This window comes from Astyanax mexicanus, chromosome 4, assembly GCF_023375975.1.
Source record: "Astyanax mexicanus isolate ESR-SI-001 chromosome 4, AstMex3_surface, whole genome shotgun sequence".
Taxonomy (NCBI): domain Eukaryota; kingdom Metazoa; phylum Chordata; class Actinopteri; order Characiformes; family Acestrorhamphidae; genus Astyanax; species Astyanax mexicanus.
This window is the reverse complement of record NC_064411.1, coordinates 12,926,896-12,953,587: the sequence shown is the minus strand read 5'-3', so window position 1 is coordinate 12,953,587 and position 26,692 is coordinate 12,926,896. Positions and strand designations below refer to the sequence as shown.

The 26,692-nt window shown below is 37.4% G+C and overlaps 4 protein-coding genes and 1 long non-coding RNA gene across 9 annotated transcripts in view; 4 read left to right on the top strand and 1 right to left on the bottom strand.

Annotated features, from left to right (window-relative positions):
• Positions 1-26,692, top strand: part of LOC111196715 (zinc finger protein 484-like) — a 353,380-nt gene that overhangs the window by 127,500 nt on the left and 199,188 nt on the right. The gene's annotated exons all lie outside the window — the stretch shown is intronic.
• The window catches only part of LOC125801418 (zinc finger protein 239-like), a 203,934-nt gene that overhangs the window by 88,460 nt on the left and 88,782 nt on the right, over positions 1-26,692 (top strand). The window lies entirely within an intron of this gene.
• Positions 1-26,692, top strand: part of LOC125801283 (zinc finger protein 239-like) — a 232,390-nt gene that overhangs the window by 194,711 nt on the left and 10,987 nt on the right. The gene's annotated exons all lie outside the window — the stretch shown is intronic.
• Positions 7,916-22,892, top strand: LOC111193314 (uncharacterized). Its single transcript, XM_049477628.1, has 11 exons — positions 7,916-7,972; positions 11,794-11,986; positions 12,088-12,196; positions 12,279-12,370; positions 15,308-15,361; positions 15,992-16,030; positions 16,108-16,170; positions 16,987-17,028; positions 17,225-17,460; positions 18,570-18,729; positions 22,345-22,892. The coding sequence occupies exons 1-11, from the start codon at positions 7,952-7,954 to the stop codon at positions 22,458-22,460; spliced, it is 1,125 nt and encodes a 374-aa protein (XP_049333585.1). The 5' UTR covers positions 7,916-7,951; the 3' UTR covers positions 22,461-22,892.
• Positions 25,271-26,692, bottom strand: part of LOC125801596 (uncharacterized) — a 68,875-nt gene continuing 67,453 nt past the window's right edge. Inside the window, exon 2 of the long non-coding RNA XR_007438794.1 lies at positions 25,271-25,835. This is a non-coding gene — a long non-coding RNA (uncharacterized LOC125801596). The remainder of the gene's footprint in view (positions 25,836-26,692) is intronic.

The following is a 26,692-nucleotide window of genomic DNA, read 5'->3' as shown; positions in this document are numbered from 1 at the left end:
TATTTATATCAGTATACAACTCTAGACGTAATAAAAGCCTTAGAGGTAGATTGTATTTAGCTAAGATCCCTAATTAACAAATGAACTGAATATACAAAACAACAGTAGATAATTAGGTATACTCTGGGTGGACCACACTCTCTTGTTTAAGAGAGTGTGGAATACAGCAGGCCATGCTCAAGTATTTTTTTGCTGTGCCCTTCCATTCAGTTTTATTGCGAAATATCTTGGATTTGGCTCTTGACTACACCTTCACCTCTATGTTCTTAGGTACAGTGTACCAAAAAAACGTAAATAATGTGATGCTTAGATGTTAAAGGTACTCCTAGCAGCAGAAAAAGGTGATTAAATGCTGACTGAAAAGAAAACCTCCTATTATAGACCTCTTCATAGATATTTTTAAATATCTACACAGAATGAAAATGATGTCTTAATGTCTTAATATTTAAGATAAAAAAATCAATGTGGTATTGGAGGTAGTGGACTAAGTTTGTTGCCCACCTATCAAAACAATAAAGTAAAAAAAACATATCCAACTTATTATTAGGTGGATACGAAGTGCGGTCTAAATTCCGATAAATATAATGACAACTGTCAGATTAATATAAAAAAATAAATGCTTGTGTGTGGACCAATCACATCCAACAGCCTCTATGCTCGCCCCTCCCCCTCTTCTTTTTGAAGCTGACCTTCTGGAAATTTCCACAGAACAGAAGAGCGCGCGCTATGGCAGGTAAGTTATGTAACGGTTGTTTAATCTGGCTAGTGTTTTGGGGAGATTTCGAGTTAAAAGAATAATGTATACAAAAGTGTTTCGTTACTTTATCAGTGTCGTATACCAAATGTTAAACTGAGCTAGATAGCTAACTAGTGATTAACTACGTTTATATTTTAGCTACGAGGTAACTTTAACTTAGCTAGGTTAGCTAGCTAGCTACCGTCAATTATATAACAACCAGCTGCCGCCATTTTGTGGCGCTTAGCTAGCTAGCTACATGTCTCTGTGAGAAACAAAAATGATTAAAAACATTATTTAAGCGATTTGTAACAGTTATCCGACAGTAAAGTTAAACAAATCACTAGCTAGGATGTTTAAATCTGTACATTTTAACATGTAACAGTTAATGTTAACTGTAAGTTATTTGAATAACTTAATGTTAACTTGGGAATTTAGCGAGCTAACAGTAGCTAAGCTAACTAACTAGTAAGCTGGGTGTCACTTCTTCTTAGGGTGTGGCACAAAGGTAACTTAATTTATATGACCCAGAAAAGTGCATCATGAGCTCCTGTCTGTTGCAGCTGCTGTTGAGCAGCATTCAGACGCCAAAAATTAATAAATTAATAAAACTACTAAGTGACCCAAAAAGGGCCAGCCGACTTTTTTCTGCAGCAGGAAGCATATTGCTGCCACAAATCTTCCACATGTCCTTATAACGAGAAAGTATATAGTTTTTATGAGTTATGTTCTTAAAATGACATAGTTTGTCGTAATTACTAGAAAGTTCCTCGTTTTTATGTTTTATGTTATGAGTTATTATGTCGTTAAAACGACATGCTATGTGGTAACGTTAATTATGAAATAAACATCCCATAATTATGAGAAAATGTCTCGTTTTTGAGTTATTATCAAACGTAATTATGAGAATGTATCTCGTTTTTGAGTTATCATATCGTTCAAACGACATACTATGTCGTAAATATGAAATAAATATATCTTAATTATGAGAAGGTTTATGTTTGTCTGCCACACTACAGCGTTTCCCCGAATGTCGCAGTTAATTGAATTAATAAAATTCTATTTGGCTCAAATCACAAGGAAATCTTAGTGTCACTGAGCGACATTGAAGGCATTTCCATAAGCATTCGAAGTCTCAGCGTTTGAAAAGGCTTAAAATAAATCAGACATCTCTGTATAAAGCCAGGCGGACACTGTGCACGAATATCGCCTGCGATTCATACGCTCATAGGCTGCCATAGGAGCTCACACTTCAGGATAAACGCAGCCCGTAGCCACAGCTCTTTCAGTGTATAAGCGCTCGGTTCTGCAGAACCAGGGCAGTTTTCAGGCATTTTGGGTCCCGAAGCAAAATGATTATTAACTGTAACAGTAAAGCATTACTAAGCAGCAGTACATCGAGCCCAAAAAAAAATCCAGCCCGACCTGCCGACCGAATCGCCACTTAAACTGTTTTGGTGAGCCCCAGCCCAGTTTAAACAAAACACTTTTTTAGTAAGTAGAGCATTAAATCTGAGCTTTTTAAAAACATGTTAATGTTTTTAACGTATTGATGTTAATTAACACTGAGGAAGCGTAGATCTGTTATTTAATAAAAAAAGTTTAAGAACCGACTCTCTCGTTTAAGAACGAACCCGTCTACTCTTTTGTAATTAACAATGTCTTAGAATATAAAACAGTTTCTGAACAAACGATTTTTTAAAAACATAACATCTATAGCAAAACACAAAAAACAACAAATCAGGCTATGTACTGCACACTCATTAAACCGAAATAGACCAAGAACAATAACATAATTGACAATTGCTTTTGTCTACTATAATATAATTAACAATGTTTAAGAATATAAACCACTTTCTAAAAAAACATTAGCTAACTGATTGTAATCACATCAGCCATTTTATTCAGAGTTTTACAGATTTGTGCTTTAAATGCGCTTTTCACTGTTAAAAGCTGCCTTTAACTGCAACATTTAAGGTGAAAAGAAATTCGCATAAGACGCTGTTGAAAAATCTTAAATCAAGTTTGACTCCTGGTCTGTTATTTTAATTTTCCGTGTTTGTTTGGATCATCAAATTAAAAACACAAAATGCAGGCCTTATTTGTTTTTTGATATTATATTATATATATTTTTTTATTTTGATTCTCAATTAAATATGAAATTAATGAATATATGTTAGCCTTCATTTCTCATCACCATGGTCACATATATTAAAATATAATATATATATATATATATATATATATATATATATATATATATAATATAATAAATTAAACAGCGTAGTTTAAACAGCAAAGTAATAGTATAAAACATACTATAATCAGCGTTTTACTAAAATGTTTTATTGTTGTTTGGGCAAAATGCGCTGAGCCTTGTCTCTTTAGCAGCGCTAGTTTAAAATAAAATTCAAATCGTTTCTTAAGAAAGTGTTTTATGTTCTTAAACATTGTTAATTTTACTATACTAGACGAAAGTAATTGTAAATTATGTTATTGTTCTTGGTCTATTTTGGTTTAACGAGTGTGCAGTACATAACCTGATTTGTTGTTTTTTGTGTTTTGTTGATTTATGTTTAAAATAAAAAAAATGTTTTATATTCTAAGACATCTTAGAATACTCTTACATAAGAGTAGACGGGGAGGTCGGTTCTTAAACATTTTTTTTATTAAATAACAGATCTACGCTTCATCAGTGTACAGTGTTAATTAACATCAATACGTTAAAAACATTAACATGTTTTTAAAAAGCTCAGATTTAATGCTCTACTTACTAAAAAAGTGTTTTGTTTAAACTGGGCTGGGGCTCAAAACAGTTTAAGTGGCGATTCGGTCGGCAGGTCGGGCTGGATTTTTTTTTGGGCTCGATGTACTGCTGCTAAGTAATGCTTTACTGTTACAGTTAATAATCATTTTGCTTCGGGACCCAAAATGCCTGAAAACTGCCCTGGTTCTGCAGAACCGAGCGCTTATACACTGAAAGAGCTGTGGCTACGGGCTGCGTTTATCCTGAAGTGTGAGCTCCTATGGCAGCCTATGAGCGTATGAATCGCAGGCGATATTCGTGCACAGTGTCCGCCTGGCTTTATACAGAGATGTCTGATTTATTTTAAGCCTTTTCAAACGCTGAGACTTCGAATGCTTATGGAAATGCCTTCAATGTCGCTCAGTGACACTAAGATTTCCTTGTGATTTGAGCCAAATAGAATTTTATTAATTCAATTAACTGCGACATTCGGAGAAACGCTGTAGTGTGGCAGACAAACATAAACCTTCTCATAATTAAGATATATTTATTTCATATTTACGACATAGTATGTCGTTTTAACGACATAAGTCATAAAAACGAGACACTTTCTCATAATTACGAGATGTTTATTTCATAATTACGAGGAAATTCAAAAACGGGATACTTTCTCGTTATAACGACATATTGAAGTTTTCTTTTTAATCATAAGTGGCAGCAAAAGAAAAAGAAACCCCACATTTAGCCTTTTTACGTTGTGTTTTAGTCTCTGCCATTGGCGTAGGAACCGGGGGGATATATTAGAAACAATATTAGAAACAGATGAATTTATCCCCCTCAAAAATTATATCGTTTCGCTCAGCTCAGCTGTACTATTAATGAGGAGACAGACCGCTGTATGAAAGGGAACGCCAATCACGGTTCAGGAATTAAGTTCTGCCTCTTATGGCGTCATTTTACTGCCAAAAGCCGAGAGCTAAGTTTTTGAATGCAAGAGCCTGCTTCATGCAGCGCTCACGGATTTTATTTGCTCACGTGTGAAATATAGGTGTGCTCTCACGGACTTTATTTGCTCACGTGTAAAATATAGGTGTGCTTACACAAATTTACCATGCTCTCTCTCAGATTAACTCTCCTCTTGTACGAATCTGCGCGCGCTCTCGGATATATCATGCTCGTGTGCTCAACTTCCCCATGTGTGCTCGCGGAGCGTTGCCTGCTCGAGCGCGGAGCTTTTCATTGCAACAAAGCTGCCAAAAGTCTCCAGCCAATCAGACGTGGCAATAGGATTAACATTTTTTTTATTTGGAGTTTCTTAAGTAAACGTTGATTTTTATTATTATTATTATTTTAATAATAAATATAATATTTCATCGCGTTTTTTTTCAACCCACGAGAGCAGAGCAAGCGGTAATTGGTCAAATCCTGTTGCCACGTCTAATTGGCTGGAGATGGGATTTTGGCAGCTTTGCTGCAGTGAAAAGCTCCGCGCTCGAGCAGGGAATGCTCCGGGAGCACACGGGAAAGTTGACCGCACGCGCACGCTCTCGAAACATTAAGAATTGCCAGATAGCACACGAGGATGATATATCCGAGAGCCCGCGCAGATTCGTACTTTTTACACGTAAGCAAATAAAATCCGTGAGCGCTGCATGAAGTAGGCTTCTTGCGTTCAAAAACTTAGCTTTCGACTTTTGGCAGTAAAATGACGCCATAGTCTCATAGTAGAAACAGGCAATCAGCTTGCTGGTTTTGCAGCGCGGAGGAGAGGCAGTGTGCTGGAGGTGGGAAGCCCCTCCCTCTCTGTGAGATTTAGCAGCGGGACCGGGAAGCAGCAGTAGCTGATTTTAAAACAGATATATGGCGATTTTTCTAAAAGAAAGGTAACAGAGCTAACCATGTAAACTGATATGTTTCTGATAGCTGGTTAAAAAGACACGTCTCTGAATCAAAACAGATCAAACCCATTGTGTAATTAATAAACTGCAGCTGTGTTAGTCAGTTAGCTTAACTTTGGAATTAGCTAGATAGGGAGTCAAGGTTAAAAAAAAATATATACATATATGTAATGTTTAACCTGCCCTGTACCTGATCAGCTAATCACTATTTCATTTTCAAACTGTGTTTATTAATTTAGGATTGCAGGACTTACTGTCAACTATAATGAATGAAAATTCATTTAGATAACTAGTTTGCTAGAACTTGGATGTAGTGGATATCCAGCATTTGGTACAATACTTTATGTTGGTAGTGAAAAGCAGCTTCTTAACCCTGGTCACTGCCATAAAATTGTGTGTTTTCCACCAGATCCAACTGCTAATAAACAATCCTTTTGAATGAGTTTACCTGTTAAAATCCCCTAGCCCCCTATGGACCATAAATCAATCATTATGTATATCCAGCAGTGTATTAGACACATCATACCACCACTTACTCTATTAATGTATTTAAAGCAGAGAAAGCTCTAGAATATACAGAACAGTTGGAATATTCAGTAGACTATGCAGGAACAGGGTTAAGAAACACTGCTGTAACGTGTTCACAGGTTGTACTTTGAACTACAAATAAACAGAGGTCACGTTACAGCAGTTTCTCAACCCTGTTCTTACCATATTCTACTGCATATTCCCACTGTTCTGCATATTTACAGTAAGACCACATGTCCTGACGTTTATATTAACATCTGGCAAAAATCTCTTTGAAACGTCAAGTTACATAGTTACATTTTTCAAAAAAGGATACCATTGTAAAAAGTGCTCTCAGTAGAAAATATACATAAAAATAATAATAATGCTAATAATAAACCCAGTGCTACTAAGTTTTTTTTAAAAAGAGTGCAGAAAATGTAAATATACAACATGCAATATATAATAATAATAATAATAATAATAATAATAATAATAACCAAATCTGTTATATTATTTTAAATATTAGGTGATAACTGATCAGTTTTTGTCATATGTACACTACCGTTCAAAAGTTTGGGGTCACATTGAAACATCCTTATTTTTGAAGGAAAAGCACTGTACTTTTCAATGAAGATAACTTTAAACTAGTCCTAACTTTAAACAAATACACTCTGTACATTGCTAATGTGGTAAATGACTATTCTAGCTGCAAATGTCTGGTTTTGGTGCAATATCTACATAGGTGTATAGAGGCCCATTTCCAGCAACTATCACTCCAGTGTTCTAATGGTACAATGTGTTTGCTCATTGGCTCAGAAGGCTAATTGATGATTAGAAAACCCAATCATGTTCACACACCTGAAAACAGTCTAGCTCATTACAGAAGCTACAAAACTGACCTTCCTTTGAGCAGATTGAGTTTCTGGAGCATCACATTTGTGGGGTCAATTAAACGCTCAAATCTGAGCCAATTTCGTCCTACAACAGGACAATGACCCTAAACACACCTCCAAATTGTGCAAGAACTATTTACAGCAGAAGCAGGCAGCTGGTATTCTATTGGTAATGGAGTGGTCAGCGCAGTCACCAGATCTGAACCCCATTGAGCTGTTGTGGGAGCAGCTTGACCGTATGGTACGCCAGAAGTGCCCATCCAACCAATCCAACTTGTGGGAGCTGCTTCTAGAAGCGTGGGGTGCAATTTCTCCAGCTTACCTCAACAAATTAACAGCTAGAATGCCAAAGGTGTGCAATGCTGTAATTGCTGCAAATGGAGGATTCTTTGATGAAAGCAAAGTTTGATGTAAAAACAATGTTATTTCAAATACAAATCATTATTTCTAACTTTGTCAATGTCTTGACTCTATTTTCTATTCATTTCACAACGTATGGTGGTGAATAAGTGTGACTTTTCATGGAAAACACAAAATTGTTTGAGTGACCCCAAACTTTTGAACAGTAGTGTATATAATTCAGACATTTCACACTTATTTTTTTCTAACAACAGTAAATGTAATGTGGAGTAACATGTTTAGGTTGTAAAGTCACTTGTACTTGGATGTAACTAATGATAAACAGAATACAGAAAAAAGAGATTATTTCTGATTAAAAGTTACTCCTAGAACAACACAAATGTTGTTCTAGGAAATTATAGGGTGGGTTGTTTGTTAACTCTATGGTTCTGGAGTAACAACTTTTCCTGCTGTATCACAAAGCGCGCCTCAGCAAGGGCAGTTAGTTAGTTGATTAGTTAGTTGTTAGTTGATTATTTGGGTCAGGAGTGTTGTAATTAGGATAAACCCCTGACCCCTTAAATAGTTAACCTGTGAGGAAGCACTGCTCCTGAACAAAGCACCACTAAAGCTAACTTTCTCTTATTTTCTGCTTGTTAAATCTCTAACACACACGACACTGCTCAACATCACCATACTGAAAGTGGTTTGACACTCATGTTCACTCACTGGGTGATTCGTTCACTAAATGTACTATATAGACTTGTATATAGACTTGACAAATCTTGATTGCATTTTTTTCTTTTGTACCCCAGGTGGTGAAAAGGAGATGCACAATACAAATTCACAGGTTTGTTGTCTTGAACAGAGGTAAGTCTCACTCTTGAAGCGTGATGCAGTGAAACAGCATGGCTTCTTACTGGTCAAAGAGACGGAAGATAAACAAGGAAGTAAGCAGGATAGAGAAAGAGATCTTGCAAGAGTTTGAAAAAACTGTTAAGACAGTACCACATGGGAGCAAAAGCTTCCAGAGTGAAGATCCCTCATTTGTGAATTTGGCTAGGGCAAACACTGTTGAGCCATGCACACAGAGTTCAGCTTCAGGTGAAGCCAGCTCTGCCCATGCTAATGATGACATGGCTGAGTCTGATGGTGATTCTGAACCATGTGCTGTTGTTGGCAGTTTCTCTAGTGACTCAGCTGGTGGTTCATATGAAGATACACCAAAGGAGAGTATGCTGTACATGAGCTTAAAACACTGGGCAACAAAGTTTTCAATTTCACTGGTTGCTCTGTCAGCACTCCTGTGTATTCTGCGGGTGTTTCACCCAGAACTTCCATGTGATGGAAGGACACTCCTTCGCACACCAGCAAATGTACCCACTCGTAAAATGGGAAATGGGCAGTGCTACCACTTTGGTTTAGAACAAGGGTTGCTCTCTAGGTTGAAGTGTCTAGTTTTGCCTGCAGGTATCAACAAACTGAAACTGCAGTTCAACATTGATGGCCTTCCTTTGTTTAAAAGTTCAAGGCTACAGTTTTGGCCAATTCTTGGACTACTCGAATGTGATTACACCAGGACCCCCTTTGTGGTTGGTATTTACTGTGGAGCTGGGAAACCTGCCAGCGTCTTTGAGTTCTTGAAGGAATTTACAAAGGATTTGACCCATGTGCTGACTAGTGGAATTGTGTACGGTGGCAGATCTTTTCAGGTACTTCTTTCAGCCTTTGTGTGTGATGCTCCAGCTCGTGCATTTGTCAAGCACGTGAAAGCTCATAATGGTTACTCTGGCTGTGATAAATGTACACAGGCTGGTGTTTGGAAGAACAAGATGACATTTCCTGATACTGCAGTTAAACCTAGGACTGATGCTGATTTTGCAGCTATGGTTGATGAAGACCATCACCTAGAACAAAAACCTAGCCCTTTGGCAAGTGTGGTAAAAATGGTTTCTCAGTTCCCTATAGATTACATGCATCTTTGCTGTCTTGGGGTAACAAGAAAACTTCTGTACTTCTGGCTGAGAGGCAAAAATTTGAAGACAAGGGTTCAGTCTCATGTAGTCCGTTTGATTTCTAGCAAGCTTGTAGCGCTACGTCCTCACACTCCTGTTGAGTTTGCACGCAAGCCAAGGGACCTGACTGAGGTGGACCGGTGGAAAGCCACTGAGCTAAGACAGTTCATGTTGTACTCTGGCCCTGTTGTCCTTCGAGATTGTCTGCCTAGCGAGCTTTATGACAATTTTATGCTGTTCTCTGTTGCCATGCGTGTACTCCTGTCTCCAGGCAACAATGAACAAATGGTGAAATTTGCTCATGATCTCCTTGTGTCTTTTGTGCATCACTTTGGGAAACTGTATGGAAGTGATGAAGTTGTGTTCACTATACACCAGTTGATTCACTTAGCCGATGAGTACAGACACTTTGGTCCACTTGACAATGTGTCAGGGTTTCCTTTTGAGAATTATTTGTGTCAGATTAAACGCCTCCTACGCAAACCGCACCAGCCGTTACAGCAAGTTGTTAAAAGACTATCGGAAGCAAAACCGGCTTTGGTGGAAATGCCTCCAGGTGAGGCTACTGTTGCAGGCTTGCATTACAGTGGTCCATTACCTTCTCAGTTTTGTCAAGCTGAGCAATTCAGAAAGGTTACTTCCAGAGAATTCTGCTTATCCACTGAGACTGGTAATAATTGCATGGAGGTTGCAGGTGAGATTGGTGTGATCAAGAATATCATCCGGGACAATGGAAATATTTTTCTGCTGTTTCATAAATTCAGATACTGTGAACCTTACTTTGAGTATCCATGTACCTCAGCATATATTGGTTGTTACAGGGTGCGTGAGTTATCTGACAGTCTGGCAGTGGTAAAGCTTTCAGTCATACAAAGAAAGTGTGTTCTTTATCCTGTAGATAATGGGTCTGTAGTCTTTCCTATGCTTCATAAATAGACATCTGTAGAGAACACACCTAAACTTCTGAGGACTTAATAATTATAGTTTTATTAGGAACAACTGCCAGATTTCAATGTCTACCTTAATAGGCTCTATTTAGTTAATTTGCTTTTGAACTAAAGCTAGAAGGCTACATCTGCTAATGGTCAATTACGTGAATAGGCCTTTCAATTCCATCAAAGCATATTACTAGAATATCAAACTGCTGTTGACTGTCAAAAATGTCTGAATCTGTTTTAGGATTTTACCAGCCTAGATTCTGTTTGGAGTTGCTGCCTGTAGCAGTGGGGTTTTATTCACTTTTATATGTTATGCTATGTTGTAAATGGGGCTGCAACTAATGATTATTTTGGTTGTTCACTAATCTGTTGATTATCAGTTGATTAATCAGCAATTATTTCTTCCTCCATCTCTGCTTCCTGTGGATGCAGCTCCTGTTCCTAGCATTCTCTATCACTTCTAAACAAAAAAAACAGCGGGCATGGAATTTAAATGCCTGATGTTTAAATGTGGAATGTTATATTTTGTGATTAAATATGTAATCTTTTTACACACTTTCATTGTGTTTCTGTCCCCAGCACTTTGTGTAGAGTAGCAAAGTACAAATTAATTATTGGTTGACTAATTTTTGTTTTAGTCGACATTGTCGATTTATGTTTACTGATTTAGTGCAGCCCTCAAAAAATCTGAAACCATAAACAAGATTAGGTTGTGGATTGGTTGATACAGTCTTGATGAAATTTGATGGAATTTGCGACCATTACGATTTTTGCTTTCCGACAGCATTAGCCTTGCTGCTCCCGTTCTGAAAAAAAGCATTCTGTGTCCAAACATGCCTGGCTTACTGCATAAATTTTAACTAAGATAGGGAAAATAACACTTCTGGGTGAACATTCATTTTTTTTTTTTTAGTTTTTTTTTTTTTAGTTTTTTTTTTTTTTTACAGGAGAACGCTGATGTGAAATTGACTTAGGGTGTGGTGAATCATGTTAACTAGTAAAAATCTCTGACAAGTACCCCACCTCTTTTTGCCCCAGCATTCTAATACACAGCTGTTATTTGATCTATAAAATTAACAAGGTTCAAATTAAATCCGCACTTCATTGGTAGAATTTAGAGGTACTTGACATTTAAAAAGAGGCACTTGAGAACTTTGAAAGTGCACAGGTAGTTTATTTAAAAAAAGTGTTTATACAGACAGTACTTTGAGGTAGTTATTATCTGGGGTGCTGCCATCTTGAGGTTAACTCCCAAATCCAGTTGCGCTCTCTATTCACTCTGCCAATCCACTCTAGCTCTGTTATGCATGTTGGAATTTCTTCTATGTCAAGAGAATGTAGAACGGAATGGGATTGGGAGTTAATCTCAAAATGGCCGTATGCAGAGAACTGCTTCAAGGAACTGTCTATTTAAAAAGTATTTTTGAAGTAAATGTTTTAAAATTGCAAATGTGCTCTCAGTGCTCGTTTTACATATCAGGGCCATCAGAATTCTACCATTGAAGTGTGCCGCTACTAGCCTTGTTATTCGTGGAAACATAGAAAGCTGGGGTGAACAGAGGTGAGTCAGAGATCCCTACAGGTTATCATGTTTATACTACACTCCAAGTACATTTCACACCGTCATTCTCCTTTAAAGATGCAGGAGGAAAAAGGCCAAATATGAAATGTTTACCAGTTATTCAGTTCTTATTTTATGAGTTTCTATAATATTTCAGATGGAAAAAAAATTTTGCGTAGTGGAGTTCCAGGACAAGGGTACTGCTGTCGTCCCAAGCTGCTGGCTCAAGGGTGACAAATGTTCGTGGCCACCCTATAATTGTCAAAAGCTGCAAAAATCTGTCCAACAGATGGAGCAATCCAGACAAGACTGGACTGTTTATGACAATGTGCGGTGTCTTGTAACATGTGGTGAGGACTGTACTTTAGCTTATATGTAATTGAGAGAATTTTGAAAATCATTCTAGTTGTATCAGTTTTTTTTATACATTTTGTTGTTTTATTTCTTGTAGATACCTATGAAGTGGCTCACAGCCGCCTTAAATTAGTTGAAGAAGGATGCTGCACATCTGAATTGCAGTCAGAGGAGGAGACAGAAGAACCAAAAAAAAGGAAAATGAGGTGCATTTGTAACTTTCTCTGTGTTTTGTTATTGTATGCTGGGAATCCTGTATCATTCATGTAACAAAAATATTTTGTTCAGGACTAATACTCGTTACAGTGAGTATGTTGATGAGGACCCTAGAGAGTCAAAAAAGAGACAATTAGCCAAGCCCCCTCCAGTAATGTTACCAGGTACTGTCCTTTTTATTTTATATACATTTTCACAGATTTTATCCATTACTAAACAATGTCGGAGCATATGCATTATTCAGTGTAACAGTAATATACATTGATTTGTCTAATTAGAAGTCAGCCCTGCATATATGGTGCAGTAAGAAAGAGCAGATAATGGTTAGAACTTTACATTTTACCATTTTACTATTCTATTATTTTAAAAAACTAATTTAAAACACCTATTTTACAAAGACGAACATTTAGGGGTTCTGGGGGACTGACATTGCAGCAGTTGTAACCCAATAAGAACAATGTATTAACAGTTACATTTATTAACTTTAAAACTACTTTTCAAACACTCTTTGTGCCAAAAGAAATTCAGGCATGAGCATATTGTTGGCAACTAATTCCATAAAAAATAGTCAAATTTACGTGTTTCGAAAATGTGCTGAATGATCAAATTAAGTCAGACAAGCTCAATGTTATTTAACACAATTGATCTGGGGTGGGTTTCCCGAAAACAATAAATCTTAGCGAATAATGAACAAACTAACGAATAACGTAAGTAAAGAACGAGCCAGTTCTGCGAGTGTTTCCCAAAGAGCTTCGCAAAGTGAAAATTAACGAGTAAGTGTAAAGAACGTCTTTGTTGACTCCTCCCCCGAAATCTTTGAGGACAGATCTGCACATTCTTGGTATTTTAATCTCATTATCTTCATGAGGGAGAGTCACCTGAAATAGTTTTCTCAGCGTCTTGAAGGAAGTAGTTCCTGGAGGTCCTAAACAATAATTACTGCTTTTCCTTCACGCTTTCCTTCACGCTCCAGCTCCTCCCAAATCACCATCTCAGTTGAGTTTAGGTCAGGGGATTGTTTACTAGATAATTCCATATACGTCAATTAATAGTTTTCATGGTTTTAATATTAATCTACAATGTAGACATTTAATTAAATAAAAAAACTAAAAAAAAAAAAACATTAAATGAGACGTGTCCAAACTTTTGACTGGTACTTATATATTTGCGAGTTAATACACCCCAGAGTTTGCCCAGATGAACGCCCACAATGTTGGTTAGAAGCACCTGATTATAAAATATTATTAAATATTACCTGCACATTCACTGATACCCTTTTACAATACGTGTAGGTGTGATTAAAGACACCACGGTTTGATTGGTCAATTCCAATATGCCCAGTTAGACTACAAGCCACAGACAAAGTTATCAATATAATATAATATAATATAATATAATATAATATAATATAATATAATACAATATAACTTAATATAATATAATATAACATAATATAACATAATATAATATAATATAATATAATATAATATAATATAATATAATACAATATAACTTAATATAATATAATATAACATAATATAATATAATATAATATAATTGATTCAACCACGGAAATAATATTTTTGTTCCCTCAAAATTGGCGGTCCCTGGTGTTTAAGTTGGTGAACTGCAAGCAGAATGCTTTTTAAGTAGAATGTTAAGAATAACGACTGGGTCAGGGCACTCGTTAATCTGCTAGCGAGTTTACATAGTACTTTAGTTACGCACGGGTTTGGGAAACACTCTTTAATTAACGATCAATCTTAAGTACGAGTTAACGAAGTTCTTAGCGTTATGAACCCTTCAGGAAACCCACCCCTGTTCAACAAACCACCCTACCTATGTTCTTAGAGTTCAATGGTGCCCTCTTCTTTTTTTGTATGTTGCCTGCCAGTAATGCATTAAGGATGCTGAGTAGTGCTGTTGTTCTACACTGGTCGCTTTACACTGTTTTGTTTTCCTCCATTACATTCTAGTAACCGGAAGTGTTATGATATTACTGGTCAAAGGGAATCAAATAGGGCTGGCCCGAATAGCGTTTTTTGAGCTCTGGATATTCGGCACTGATTCGAAGCGAATATTCGAATATTCGTTTTTAAAAAAAGAGGTAAAAAAAAAAAAAAAAAAAGCAAATCACGGCCCCTTTAATCCACTGAAAAATGTTCAATTTGCTCTGACCGACGAGACATATTCACCCCGGATTTTTGGTGTTTTTATCCCGGATTTTTGTGTTTTCACCCCATATTTTTTCTGTGTTTTTAGCCCAGATTTCTTTGTGTTTTCATCCCGGAATTTCTGCTGCCCCACACCGCGGCTTATCCGCTGCGTAAGCAGGCTAGGAGGCTGCTGCTGCACGGTTTCTCCGCTGCGCAAGCCAGCCCAGTAAATTGCTGTTTGTGTTTTCACACTTAGGCTATTTGCTTAAAAAAACAAACAAAAAAAACGTTTGTTCAGGAAGTATTTTATATTCTTAAACATTGTTAATTATATTAGAAATTATTTTATATTTTTAAACCATGTTAAATTATATTAGAGTAGAGGAAAGTCATTGTTAATGACGTTATTGAACTTGGTCTATTTCGGTTTAAGGATTGTGCAGGGCATAGTCTTATTACTGATTTTGTATTTTTGCACTTGGGCTATAAGCTCAATATTAAATATTTCGTTTGCTTAGAAATAATTTTATATTTTTAAACCATTTTAAATTATATTAGATAAGAGGAAATTCGTTCAGACATCATTTTTGTAGGCCAGGCTTTTGTAACCGATGTGAGGTGGAGCTCTGGAAAGGAGAAAAAAATTAATATCCGAATACCAAAATTAAAAACCGAATACCTACTCAACGAACGAATATCCGAATACCCGAATATTCGGGTCCAGCCCTAGAATCAAACATGCATTATTTTGTTCTGTAATTAAACAATCAATTTAAACTAACACTTTCATTGGACATCCCTAACGTGTAAATATAAGAAAATGAGTGTGATCTTTTTTTTGTCTTTTTTGTGTCTGATATGACAGATTTTTGTTCTTTATCTATCTAGTATGTGCATTTAAAATATTTTTATTTATTATTTTAAGACTCTTTATGTTCTTTTTAGAGCTCTTCGGCAGAGGACCAGGACAGGTCCTTAAATCATTTCCACATCAAAGCAGTAAGTTGGACAACTATTGTTTATGATTAGCTAAAGCCCTATCCAGACGGGATTGGGCCTCATTCACCAATATCTTCTTAAGATTTTCCCCCCCACAAATTAGCCTAGCGTTCTTAACCCATGGAAGAGCATGGCTGATAGATGGCTGCGATATGCCCTCCTGGTCTGCCTACATCCGCTGAAATGTCCCAGTGGCTAAAAAGCCCAAGGTGGAAAATACCTGCACATGCGGGGGTACTGGATTTGGTACTGGATCACATGAGAATTAGGGCCATTAATGGAGCAATAAAGCGCCCTGCTGATTAAAAAGAATATGATGTATATATGTATACATTAAAAATACTATAATTTAATCAAACTGATCTGTGTTCTTGCAGTCTGTTCTTAGGTAAGAACAAAATCCAGATACAAGAACATTAGTGAATGTCAGATTCTTTGCTTATTACAAGTCAGTAGAGTGGTGTTGTGATTCTGAAGCTGTAATTTTACTTCTTTAAAAATAATGAATAATCAAGAAAATCATATCTTTAAGTATTTATGAATTGCAGAAATTAAGTACAAGTGATTAGGCAAAAACAGAAATTACAGAATTAAATGTAATATAAACTGATTTACCCTTTTTCTTTGCAGGTTTGGGTTCAGTTCAATTGTCTGAGCAGTGTTTTACTGGTTAGTGACCTTAATTAATTAAATGTTAATTTAAAGGTTTTAGGAGGTACTTAATGACCTTTTGTTTGTCATGTTAGACTTCCAAAGCAGCAGCAGCCCAGTGTACCATACACTGCAAGTAACAGAATATGAAAGAAATGGTAAGTAAATAACAAATTATTATGTTTCAGTAACATGAAAACATCAAAATGAGTATTAGGGAAATGGATAGTAACATTTTATTTGCCCAGATCAATGATCAAAAAGATTGATGTCCTGGTTCCATTTCCAGTCACCCTATAGAATATACAGTTAAAACCCTGAGCTGCAGAGAAAGGGGCATCACACACTGTTGAATATTAAAGATATTTTAAACATTATTTGCACTTGGTCCAGACCGTAAAAAGAGTGTCGGTTAATGTGACCTCAGGTTATAGAAATACTAAATAATAATTGCTATGATCCACCAACTAGCTTGCAGGTTGCCTGCTCCATGTAAGGAAGAAAATGTTTCCAGCCAAGGCTCTCAGTCACTTTATTCCCTAAGTGTATCCCCAACTTCATATGATGACCACAACTTTTAAAAATAGAACAGAAAAGCATTTTTTTTATATTTTAAAAAAGATGTAGTGATACTAGTACATGGAAAGATGATGGAATTAGACACTGAAGACAGAAATATGGTTTAGAGGAGAAAAACATGATTGAAAAGTAGATGTTTTGCGATTAAAACTTATGAGGATGGGCAGCAAAGATGCCAGAAATGTAGTGGATGTGAGACAATGTGCTGTCCAGCTTAAGATACGGTCAGTGGCTATTTTAGATATTTCTTTTAAAGCCACAACAGTTTTATCCAACCTGCATTTTGGTTTACCAGTTTTTGTTGAATTATTGAAAACAGCATGTTAGTTAAATTCATTATTTAATCACAGTTTTACCCTTTAACTATTGTTCATCAATGTGATCTTCTCTTGAAGGAGCAGATCCGACAAGGCCAGACTCGATGCAAGCCCTGAAAGGTATGATACTTGTTTTTAAATCCGAGTTTAAAGATTTAAAGATTATAGATTTTAACAATATTAGCTTATGTTAAAAAGCTTAGCCTGCCTGGTGTCTCTGTGAGGTAATGGTACATCAAGAGTCAAAGCAAGTGACTGCTGGCCACTACTGGTTATTTTGGATATTTCGTAATCTTGTTTTGTTACTATGTTTCAGACATAGCAGTTGACAAGATGATGACCATGTTGGTTAATATACGTGAGGATATAAAAGAAAATAGAAAGGAGATCCTTAAACTGCAGAAAGATGTTGGAGAAATAAAGGAATGCATTGGAACACAGTATGAGAGTGTGGAATCACCTGGTGCTGCTTTATGTCTGCCCTTAAAGACTGTGGAGGATTTTGAGGAGGCAGAAAGACACCTTCAGACTGAATCAGTCCGTCGCAAAACCGTAAGTACTTATCAGTAACTATCATAATAAGACCTCATTTTATTGTATGTTCAATAGTAAAGTAACACAAAGGTTTTGTAAGTTTACATTGTCAGAATAGAAAATGCATAATACACAGAGATACACTACATTGCCAAAAGTATCCACTTGTCTGCCTTGCGTTATGTGATGTAAGACTTGGATGCAGCTGCCCTTAACCATGGAAAAACATTCAATGAATCTCTGTATGCACTTTTTAATTTTTCCAGCTCAGAGATACTTTATCTTCATCATTACAAGTTGCTACTGCACTGAATTGAAGCAAAAGTATGAATAAAAGGGAAAGAGTAGCAGGGACTGAGGGAGCTAGAGGAATATATGGCAGTCAAGAACCAAAGGTATAATCCATGAACATGAAAAAAAAAAAATAAAAATTATATCAAGATTTATTAATAATGTTTGTAAACAGAATATTTAATATTGAATTATGTTTTGTGTTTTACCTTCACTTTGTTTGCAGTTGTTTTTTTCACAGTTATGTCTCAATTTTGACCCTGTTTTTACAGATGGATGGGGTCTAGTCATTGGCTGCTATAAATAAATAAACCTTTATGGGAGGGTTTTATTTCCAGCAGCCAATGGTCAACTAGTCCCCACCCATTAAAAACGGGGTCAAAACTAAAAGCAAGAAAGTTCTCTAACTGAAAGCAAGACCAACATTTTGTATTTATTGATTATGGATTATACTTTTGGATCTCAAAATGTGTGAACCTATTTTGACGTCATAGGAATATTTATCAATGAACATAGAACTGCCTCAGTGTGCTAGAGGAATTGGGTCAGTGGTTACATGGTTCTCTTTTTACACGATCCCATTAGCTATATGTAGTCAATGTTTTCACTCTTTGTCACCAACTTGCCTAGATATATAATATGCTAGATATCTGCTGGGCATCGCCAACAGCTCACATCACTGACCAAGTGCTGACTGGTCGCTAATTTACCCATGAACAGAGTTTTGTCGGCGAGCAACAAAAGGTGGTTGACGAAAACCAGGCTTAAATCATGTAGTGTGAAAGAGGGTATTAAAAACTTAATAAACCAAAGCTAATTAAAAATGTTTCTTGTAGGTATCCAAGTTTGCTGCTGTGGGTGGTGGAACACCAGAGACAACAATACGCCGCATTTTGCAGTCATCACTGACAAACGAGTTGGCCTGTCACTTTAATTGGGCTGGGAAAGGATGTAAAAGGCCATTCAAAGACACCCTTCTGAGAGACTGCATATTTGGTAGGTCTTTACAGTTGTCATCTTCTCTTAATTTATCTTTGTAAATTATAGTTCCTTGGAAAAAAATATTTGAAAAACTTAACACTTGGGGCCCTATCGCACGCCCTATGCAAGGCACATCGCTGTCTTACACCCAGTCAACAGTCTACTTTCATTTCTTGTGCAAAATCACTAAAACAGTTCAGTGATTCTCCAGAACCAGCTGTAACACGTTTTAACATCTTTATTATGCAGTGAAATAAATTGGTGTTTCTGGTTCATTGTCACCTCAGTGAGGGCAGGTAGTGAGTTAATTAATTGATTAATTAGTTGTTAGTTGATTATTTGGGTCAGGTGTTTTATTTAGCATAAACTAATGACCGTAGTTAAATACTAAACCCTCCGGGAAAGCGCTGCTGAACTGAGAGCCACTTTCTCTTATTATCTGCCCTTTAAAGCTCTAACACAGACTACACTGCTCAAAATCACACCGCTCAACATCACACCGCTCAACAACACATCGCTCAACGTCACACCGCTCAACGTCACACCGCTCAACGTCACACCGCTCAACGTCACACCGCTCAACGTCACACCGCTCAACGTCACACCGCTCAACGTCACACCGCTCAACATCACACCGCTCAACATCACACCGCTCAACATCACACCGCTCAACATCACACCGCTCAAAATCACACCGCTCAAAATCACACCGCTCAACATCACACCGCTCAACATCACACCGCTCAACATCACACCGCGTTCAACATCACACCGCTCAACATCACACTGCTCAACATCACACTGCTCAAAATCACACCGCTCAAAATCACACCGCTCAACATCACACCGCTCAACATCACACCGCTCAACATCACACCGCTCAACATCACACCGCTCAAAATCACACCGCTCAACATCACACCGCTCAACATCACACCGCGTTCAACATCACACCGCTCAACATCACACCGCTCAACATCACACCGCTCAACATCACACCGCTCAACATCACACCACGTTCAACATCACACCGCTCAACATCACACCGCTCAACATCACACCGCTCAACATCACACCGCTCAACATCACACCGCTCAACATCACACCGCTCAAAATCACACCGCTCAAAATCACACCGCTCAACATCACACCGCTCAACATCACACCGCTCAACATCACACCGCTCAACATCACACCGCTCAACATCACACCGCTCAACATCACACCGCTCAACATCACACCGCTCAACATCACACCGCGTTCAACATCACACCGCTCAACATCACACTGCTCAACATTACTGAAAGAGTTTTCACCTGTTTAAATGCTTTAATGATCCTCTGTTAAGAAGCATAATAATCCAAAATGTGATCTGACCGGAGTTCGCTGTTGTTGTGCAGAATCCAGTCCGAGGTCATTTCCAGCCACTGTGCTGTGACGTCAGATAAGCATTAGCTTAAATCTAGCATTTTTCTGATTACTCCCCTTAAACAATCTCGAAATTCAGAGGATCCAGTGATATTTAGGAGGTAAATGTACGCAGAATAAAACGTACAGGGTTCTGAACATATTTACTAACCACAGAATGTGACAGAGACCAGTTTTTGAAAGACCATTCAAATTCGCCGTTTACATGGACTGCTTAGACACGAAACCCCAAATATGGGCATAAACATCATGACGCTGACTACAAAATGACGACCCGACTTCAGTGGCCTATAGCAGGAACCAAAACACTCCAGTGTCCAGTGAATGACTCTTTTTTTTTTCATGGCAAATAGCATTTTTGAATAGGATGCAGTATTATTGTCTCATTGTATTAATCTCAGATTGTACTGATGTCCCATTAAGCCTTTATCTTCTGATTTTCAAAACATCTAAAAAAATCAGACATTTAGGATTCAAGCTAACTATATAAATCCTAAAGAAGATTATATATAAGATTATTATTATCCTACATGAATTGTCAGTGGATAGAATAAGTGTGCATTTTATTTTACCCTGTAACTGGACCTTGAAAAACAAAAAAAAATGATTACTAATTAAAAACCCCTGCCCTAGAATCTTCCTTAGTTAAAACACCACTGTAACTGTTGGTGTTAGTGAAGTGCTGGGAATGATTGTGGTTGGGAGAATGTGAGAAAGGTTCCTAAACTAAGAAACATAAAAGAACAATTATAAATTCAAAATAACAAGATTTTACACTTTTAAATGTTATATGTTACTAAAATGCCTTTGACTGACAGGGGTCACCCAATATTAACTGTGGTATAATCAGCAGTTCTTTTTCAGGAATTATATAATTAGGACTTATACCTGACTGTCAGATTTGGGAAATTTTGCGAATCCATAAAGCCCTATGGGATATGACAACATTTTAACACACACATTATATTGCCTTTAATGTCATGTTCACAGGATGATTATTTAAAAAAAATCACAGTAAAAATGTATACAGTCAGATTATTAACTGATACCTGATGGTTAGATTGTTGTGATGTATTGAGAGCTAGGAGATAGGTCCCCATAAAAAGTTATGATCAGATTTTTTTGATGTTTTGAAAATCAGGAGATAAAGCATTATGAATTAAGACATTAATACCCAGAATCTTGTTCAAAAATTCTATTCTAGCAGGGGAAAAGTAAATTGCGGCTGACGCCTGAGCTGTGTTTTGTCATGTGACATGCCGACAGTCAGCTAAGGCATGGCAAAATGGAAAACAGGCTAGGAATCATTTACATTTTGGTTATTTAATCATTTAAATAATGATTAAATAAGTAAGAGCAACACATGTAACAGTTTTTATTAATTGAAACCGAAGTGATTATAAAATATTTAGCTGTAATTTCTTTGTTAAGAGTAGCAAACTAACTGATACTGTATAACCACCAACACTGCCGGTATACTCTTATGGTATATGAAACTTATTTGTTTTATTTAATTTCACAGTATAGTTTGTTGTACCCAGAGACTGTAAAAAAAGATGGACGCCGTGTCTCTGTTCCCATTCATTCAATGAAAATGAAGCCAAAATCTTCCGCCATGTTGGCGATCCTGCCACCTGATTATGCGCAGTAGAGACCAGAGGAGGGAGAAAGACAGTGGATAGCAACCTACTCATTTAAATAACCCCGCCCCTGAGGGCTGCCTCGAGGTCACAGGCTGCGGGGCGGAGCGGAGCTGACGGTCTGTTATTGGTCCCGCCCATAAGCAGCCCTTTTACAATAACCACACCTGAATAATATTTTTAAAACCGAATTCTGTGGGATTATAAAAATTTGACAATATAAGCAGAGGTTACACTAGCTGTTGCATTTAAATAAAGGAGGTAGAATTACAGTATATTAGAAAAAAACGTGATTGAAAGTTGTTCTGTTTTGCCATTGAAACCTATGGGGATGGGTGGGGTTACACAGCTTTCTGCAGCCGAACAGCAGGGGGCGCCCGACCTGTGGTGGCTTCACTTTTAAGAGACGATGCTCTGTCCAGCTATATACAGTCTATGGTTGTACCCAAATATAGTGGTCTATTTGGTATTTAAATGAATGGCTGAAGTGCTTTTGATGGTGACCTGAAAGTTTTTTATATATATATATATATATAATTTTTTTTTTATTGTCTGTTTTTAGCTGCAGCCCGCCGTCAACATCAAGATTTAACATTGATGACATTTGCAGATGTCATAATGAAGTGGCTGCGCTATGCTCCAGAAAGAGAAGGTGGCCTTCCCAGAAAGAAAATGTAAAAAAAAAAAATATATATTGTAACATTTTTTTCTAACTGCTTTAAGTTTTTTTTGTTGTTGTTTTTTTGTAACACACAACTATGGCATCACATCAATATAAACAGTCGGGGGTACAAAAATAACAGGTAAAAAAAATTAACCAGCGTGTTTTTACATTTTGGGTGTGTAAATAAACTTCTCGTGAGCACAAATGTGAAACTCGTGAGCAAAAAAAAGGGGGGAATTGTGTGCACGCTGAACAGAATATTGTTCTCAAGCTTTATTTTTCTCCTCTTGAGTGTTTTTTTCCTTTCGAATTCACAGTTCTCCTCGGGTGCCATTCAAATTACCTGCAGCTGCAGTTTTCGCTTAAGTGAGTTTTTTTTGCACTGGAGTTTTGAAAGGGGTGGTTTTGACAGTTTGGGGGCGGGGTCAGGGTCGCCTCACTCAGCGAATGCTATTGGCCGATATCTCCAGGGTTCGTGACTGACCGCCTACCTCCATGAGCCGGAGGAGGGCGGGGGCAGAAGGACGGCAGGAGAGTTAGCTAACTGGCTATGCTAACATCCAAACATCTCTGGCGCGCCGGCTCTGTCTGCACAGGTTAGTGCCAGGAGCGACCAGACTTTCTGGCATTGTCTGTCCGGCTTCAGTGCTGTAGTGCTGTTTGCTCAGAGAGCTGGTCGCTTCTGATGCTAACCCGTGCAGACAGAGCCGGCGCGCCAGAGATGTTTGGATGTTAGCATAGCCAGTTAGCTAACTCTCCTGCTGTCCTTCTGTCTCCTCCCTCGTGGAGGTAGGCGGTCCGTCACGAACCCTGGAGATATCGGCCAATAGCATTCGCTGAGGAGGGCGACCCTGACCCCGCCCCCAAACTGTCAAAGCCACCCCTTTCAAAACTTGTGCGCAAAAAACTCACTTGAGCGAAAACTGTAGCTGCAGGTAATTTGCATGGCACCCGAGGAGAACTGTGAATTCGAGAGGAAAAAACACCCAAGAAGAGAAAAATTAAGCTGTTCAGCGCGCACACGCTTTTTTTTTTTTGATCACGAGTTTCACATTTGTGCTCATGAGAAATTAATTACACACGCAAAACATAAAAATACGCTGGTTAATTTTTTTCACCTGTTATTTTTGCGCCCCTGACTCTTGACATCGATGTGACGCCATACAAAACACAAAGGTTCATTTGTTTTATTACGTTATATAAATTTGTTTAAGTTTGGTTGGTTTTTGCCATTTTCACGTTGCTGTTTACTGCAAAAAAAGTTTGTTGTCATAACCAGTATGGGTTGTACCCTAAACTGGTAAATCAATTCAAAATGTTTTATTGCTAAGTAATTTTGTGAAATAAAGTAATGTAACTAAATTTAATTATGCTTTGAGTTTTATTTTGTGGAGTAAAGGGTCATTTTATATATTAAGTTGTTTGAATCAATATTGAATCAACTACAAGTTTGTAATAATTTTTACTGCATTTAGCTTTTGATTGAAAATTGATTTTGGATTGGCCATGGTTGTTTATTCAACATTAATTCAATGTCAGACATAATGAGCAGTTTCAATGCTAAATCAACATCAGAAATCAATGTTGATTCAATGATTATTCCTAGCAGTAATTCAATGTTGAATGAGGGTTGATTTTGGGTTGGCCTCAGTTGTTTATTCAACATTTATTCAATGTCAGACATAACAAGCAGTTTCAATGCTAAATCAACATCAGAAATCAATGTTGATTCAATGATTATTCCTAGCAGTAATTCAATGTTGAATGAGCGTTGATTTTGGGTTGGCCTCAGTTGTTTATTCAACATTTATTCAATGTTAGACATAACGAGCAGTTCCAACGCTGAATCAACATCACCCACTAAACAAAGAGACGTTGAAACGACGTCTTTTCTAGGTCATTTTTGCACGTCCAATTTTGGTCTCCTGAAGGTGCAGACTGTGACGCCAGACGACGTCTTTTTTCTGACGTCTTCTGCACGTCCAGTATTGACGTCCCCCAGACCTCCGGATAAGGGCTAATTCTAGTTTAAATTAAGTCGTTGTGGACGTCTTTTCTACGTGAAATTTACATGTATACGTTTTTATAGACCAACTACTTTGAGGCTCCCTGCATAACTGTAGTGCCATTTCAGACGGTGGCAACTGTTCCATTGTTCCAGCTTCAGCAGTTAACTGGAAACGCATACAAAGCTAAGCCAAACAATTACTGGAACAGGTTCACAACCTTCTGGAACTAGTTATGCACGTTAGTTATACACAATATGCTTTACAAATAAATTGCATTTCAACCCTCTCACTTTTTTCAAAACATGTCAACCTGCAAAGAACCAGTAAAAGCAAGGGATAAATTAATTACCCCCATCTTACCACTGTTGATTTTAAATTGACCCTTTCTGTTTGGGGAAACATTAATATAATAATAAACATAATGAGTAAATCTCATTTGGGGTTAATGCCTTTATTTTACATCAACATAACATACACCTTAGATTCACACCATAACAATTTCACTAAACATTTACCTTCCCTTAAAACTATTACAGCTTTACATTACACCTTCCCTTAACAATATTATACCTTCCCTCAACACTATTACAGCTTTACATTACACCTTCCCTCAAAACTATTACACCTTCCCTCAAAACTATTACACCTTCCCTTAACAATATTATACCTTCCCTCAACACTACTACACCTTTACATTACACCAGGGGTCTCAAAGTACCGGCCCACGCGGTTTCATACGGCCCCTCACGGGTTAACAAAATAAACATACATCTGGCCCGCAATTCAATTTAATTATTTATGCTTTATTATGTTCGTTTTCATATTTTATCTTAACTTGTATTTTGGTGTGTGTGTGTGGTTTTTGTTTTTTTTTTTGCTTACGCTGCGTTGCCTGCTTTAGTAGTCTTCAGTAGCCTTCAACAGTCTAACCTTGCTGCCGTGGTGTGTCCACTAAACTCCGTAGTTATAAACATCCTGAGGTTAGCAGCGCGCTAACTGACCTGTTTATAATGTAATCCGAGCAGTGCCTCCGTGACGCTGCTCTAAACTGCTGCTGTTAGCTGCTCGGGCTGAAAGATGAACTGTAGAGAGCTGTATTATCCGGTTAGTGGGGTTATTTTATTTCATACACAGAAGAACTTAAAATTTTCAAAACGCTCCAGACAGGCTCAGCTGAGTCCTGTAGCCCGTGGCTGGGCTGTAGCTCTGACTAAGCAAAGACTGCGGGCTTGTGGTGCTGCAGCTGCAGCTCCGACTAGTGGTTGGATGAGGAACTGCTAAATCTGAGGAAATGCTAAATCTGTCACAGCTCACAATTTTTGATTTTATATTTATTAAGCCTTATTTCAGTATCAAACGTTTTGATCAAAGTTAATATAACTTGTACTTGATGTAATTTCTATTCACTTGAATAGTTTGGTTATTGATTGATGGAGTTTTTGGATTTCATAACATGACAAATTAAAAGGATTTATGTTAATAGAGCAACAAGCAAACATTTTTCCATGCAACTGTAATATTTGATTGAATAAATAGTATATTGAGAGTTATTTAACATTAAGGAGTAATTACATTCATTTTATATTACATCTGGTTACATTTTCTTATATTTATAAGTTACATCTGGCCCTCAGAGGACAGCCAATATGTCAATGTGGCCCTCGGCAAAAATGAGTTTGAGACCCCTGCATTACACCTTCCCTTAACAATATTATACCTTCCCTTAACACTATTACACCTTTAACATTACCCCTTCCCTCAACACTATTACACCTTCCCTCAACACTATCACACCTTTCCACTACACCTTCCCTTAACACCATTACAACTTTACATTACACCTTTCCATTACACCTTCCCTTAACATCATTATACTTTCATTAAGATTCTAGGTCCTGAGAGACAGCGGTGTGTCCTCCACGTCTTTGTGGTGCATGTTTGAGATGCTCCGAAGTATGAAGTCCTCGGTGGCTGTCCCGTCACATTTCATGACTCCATCTGCACAAGTAGAAAAAGACAAATTAGAAATCTCAGAAAATGTTGAAGATGGCCATTTATTTTTTTCCCACAACAAACTATTTTAAATTGCCTTATTTATGTAATATTAACATAAACTTACTTCTTCATGCTATGGCTTAGCTAACGCTAAGCTAAAGGCGGGAATACACATTTAACACCTGACCAGAATTATCGTGCCGTTTTTATTCTCACACATCATATTAAGCTATTTTAATTAA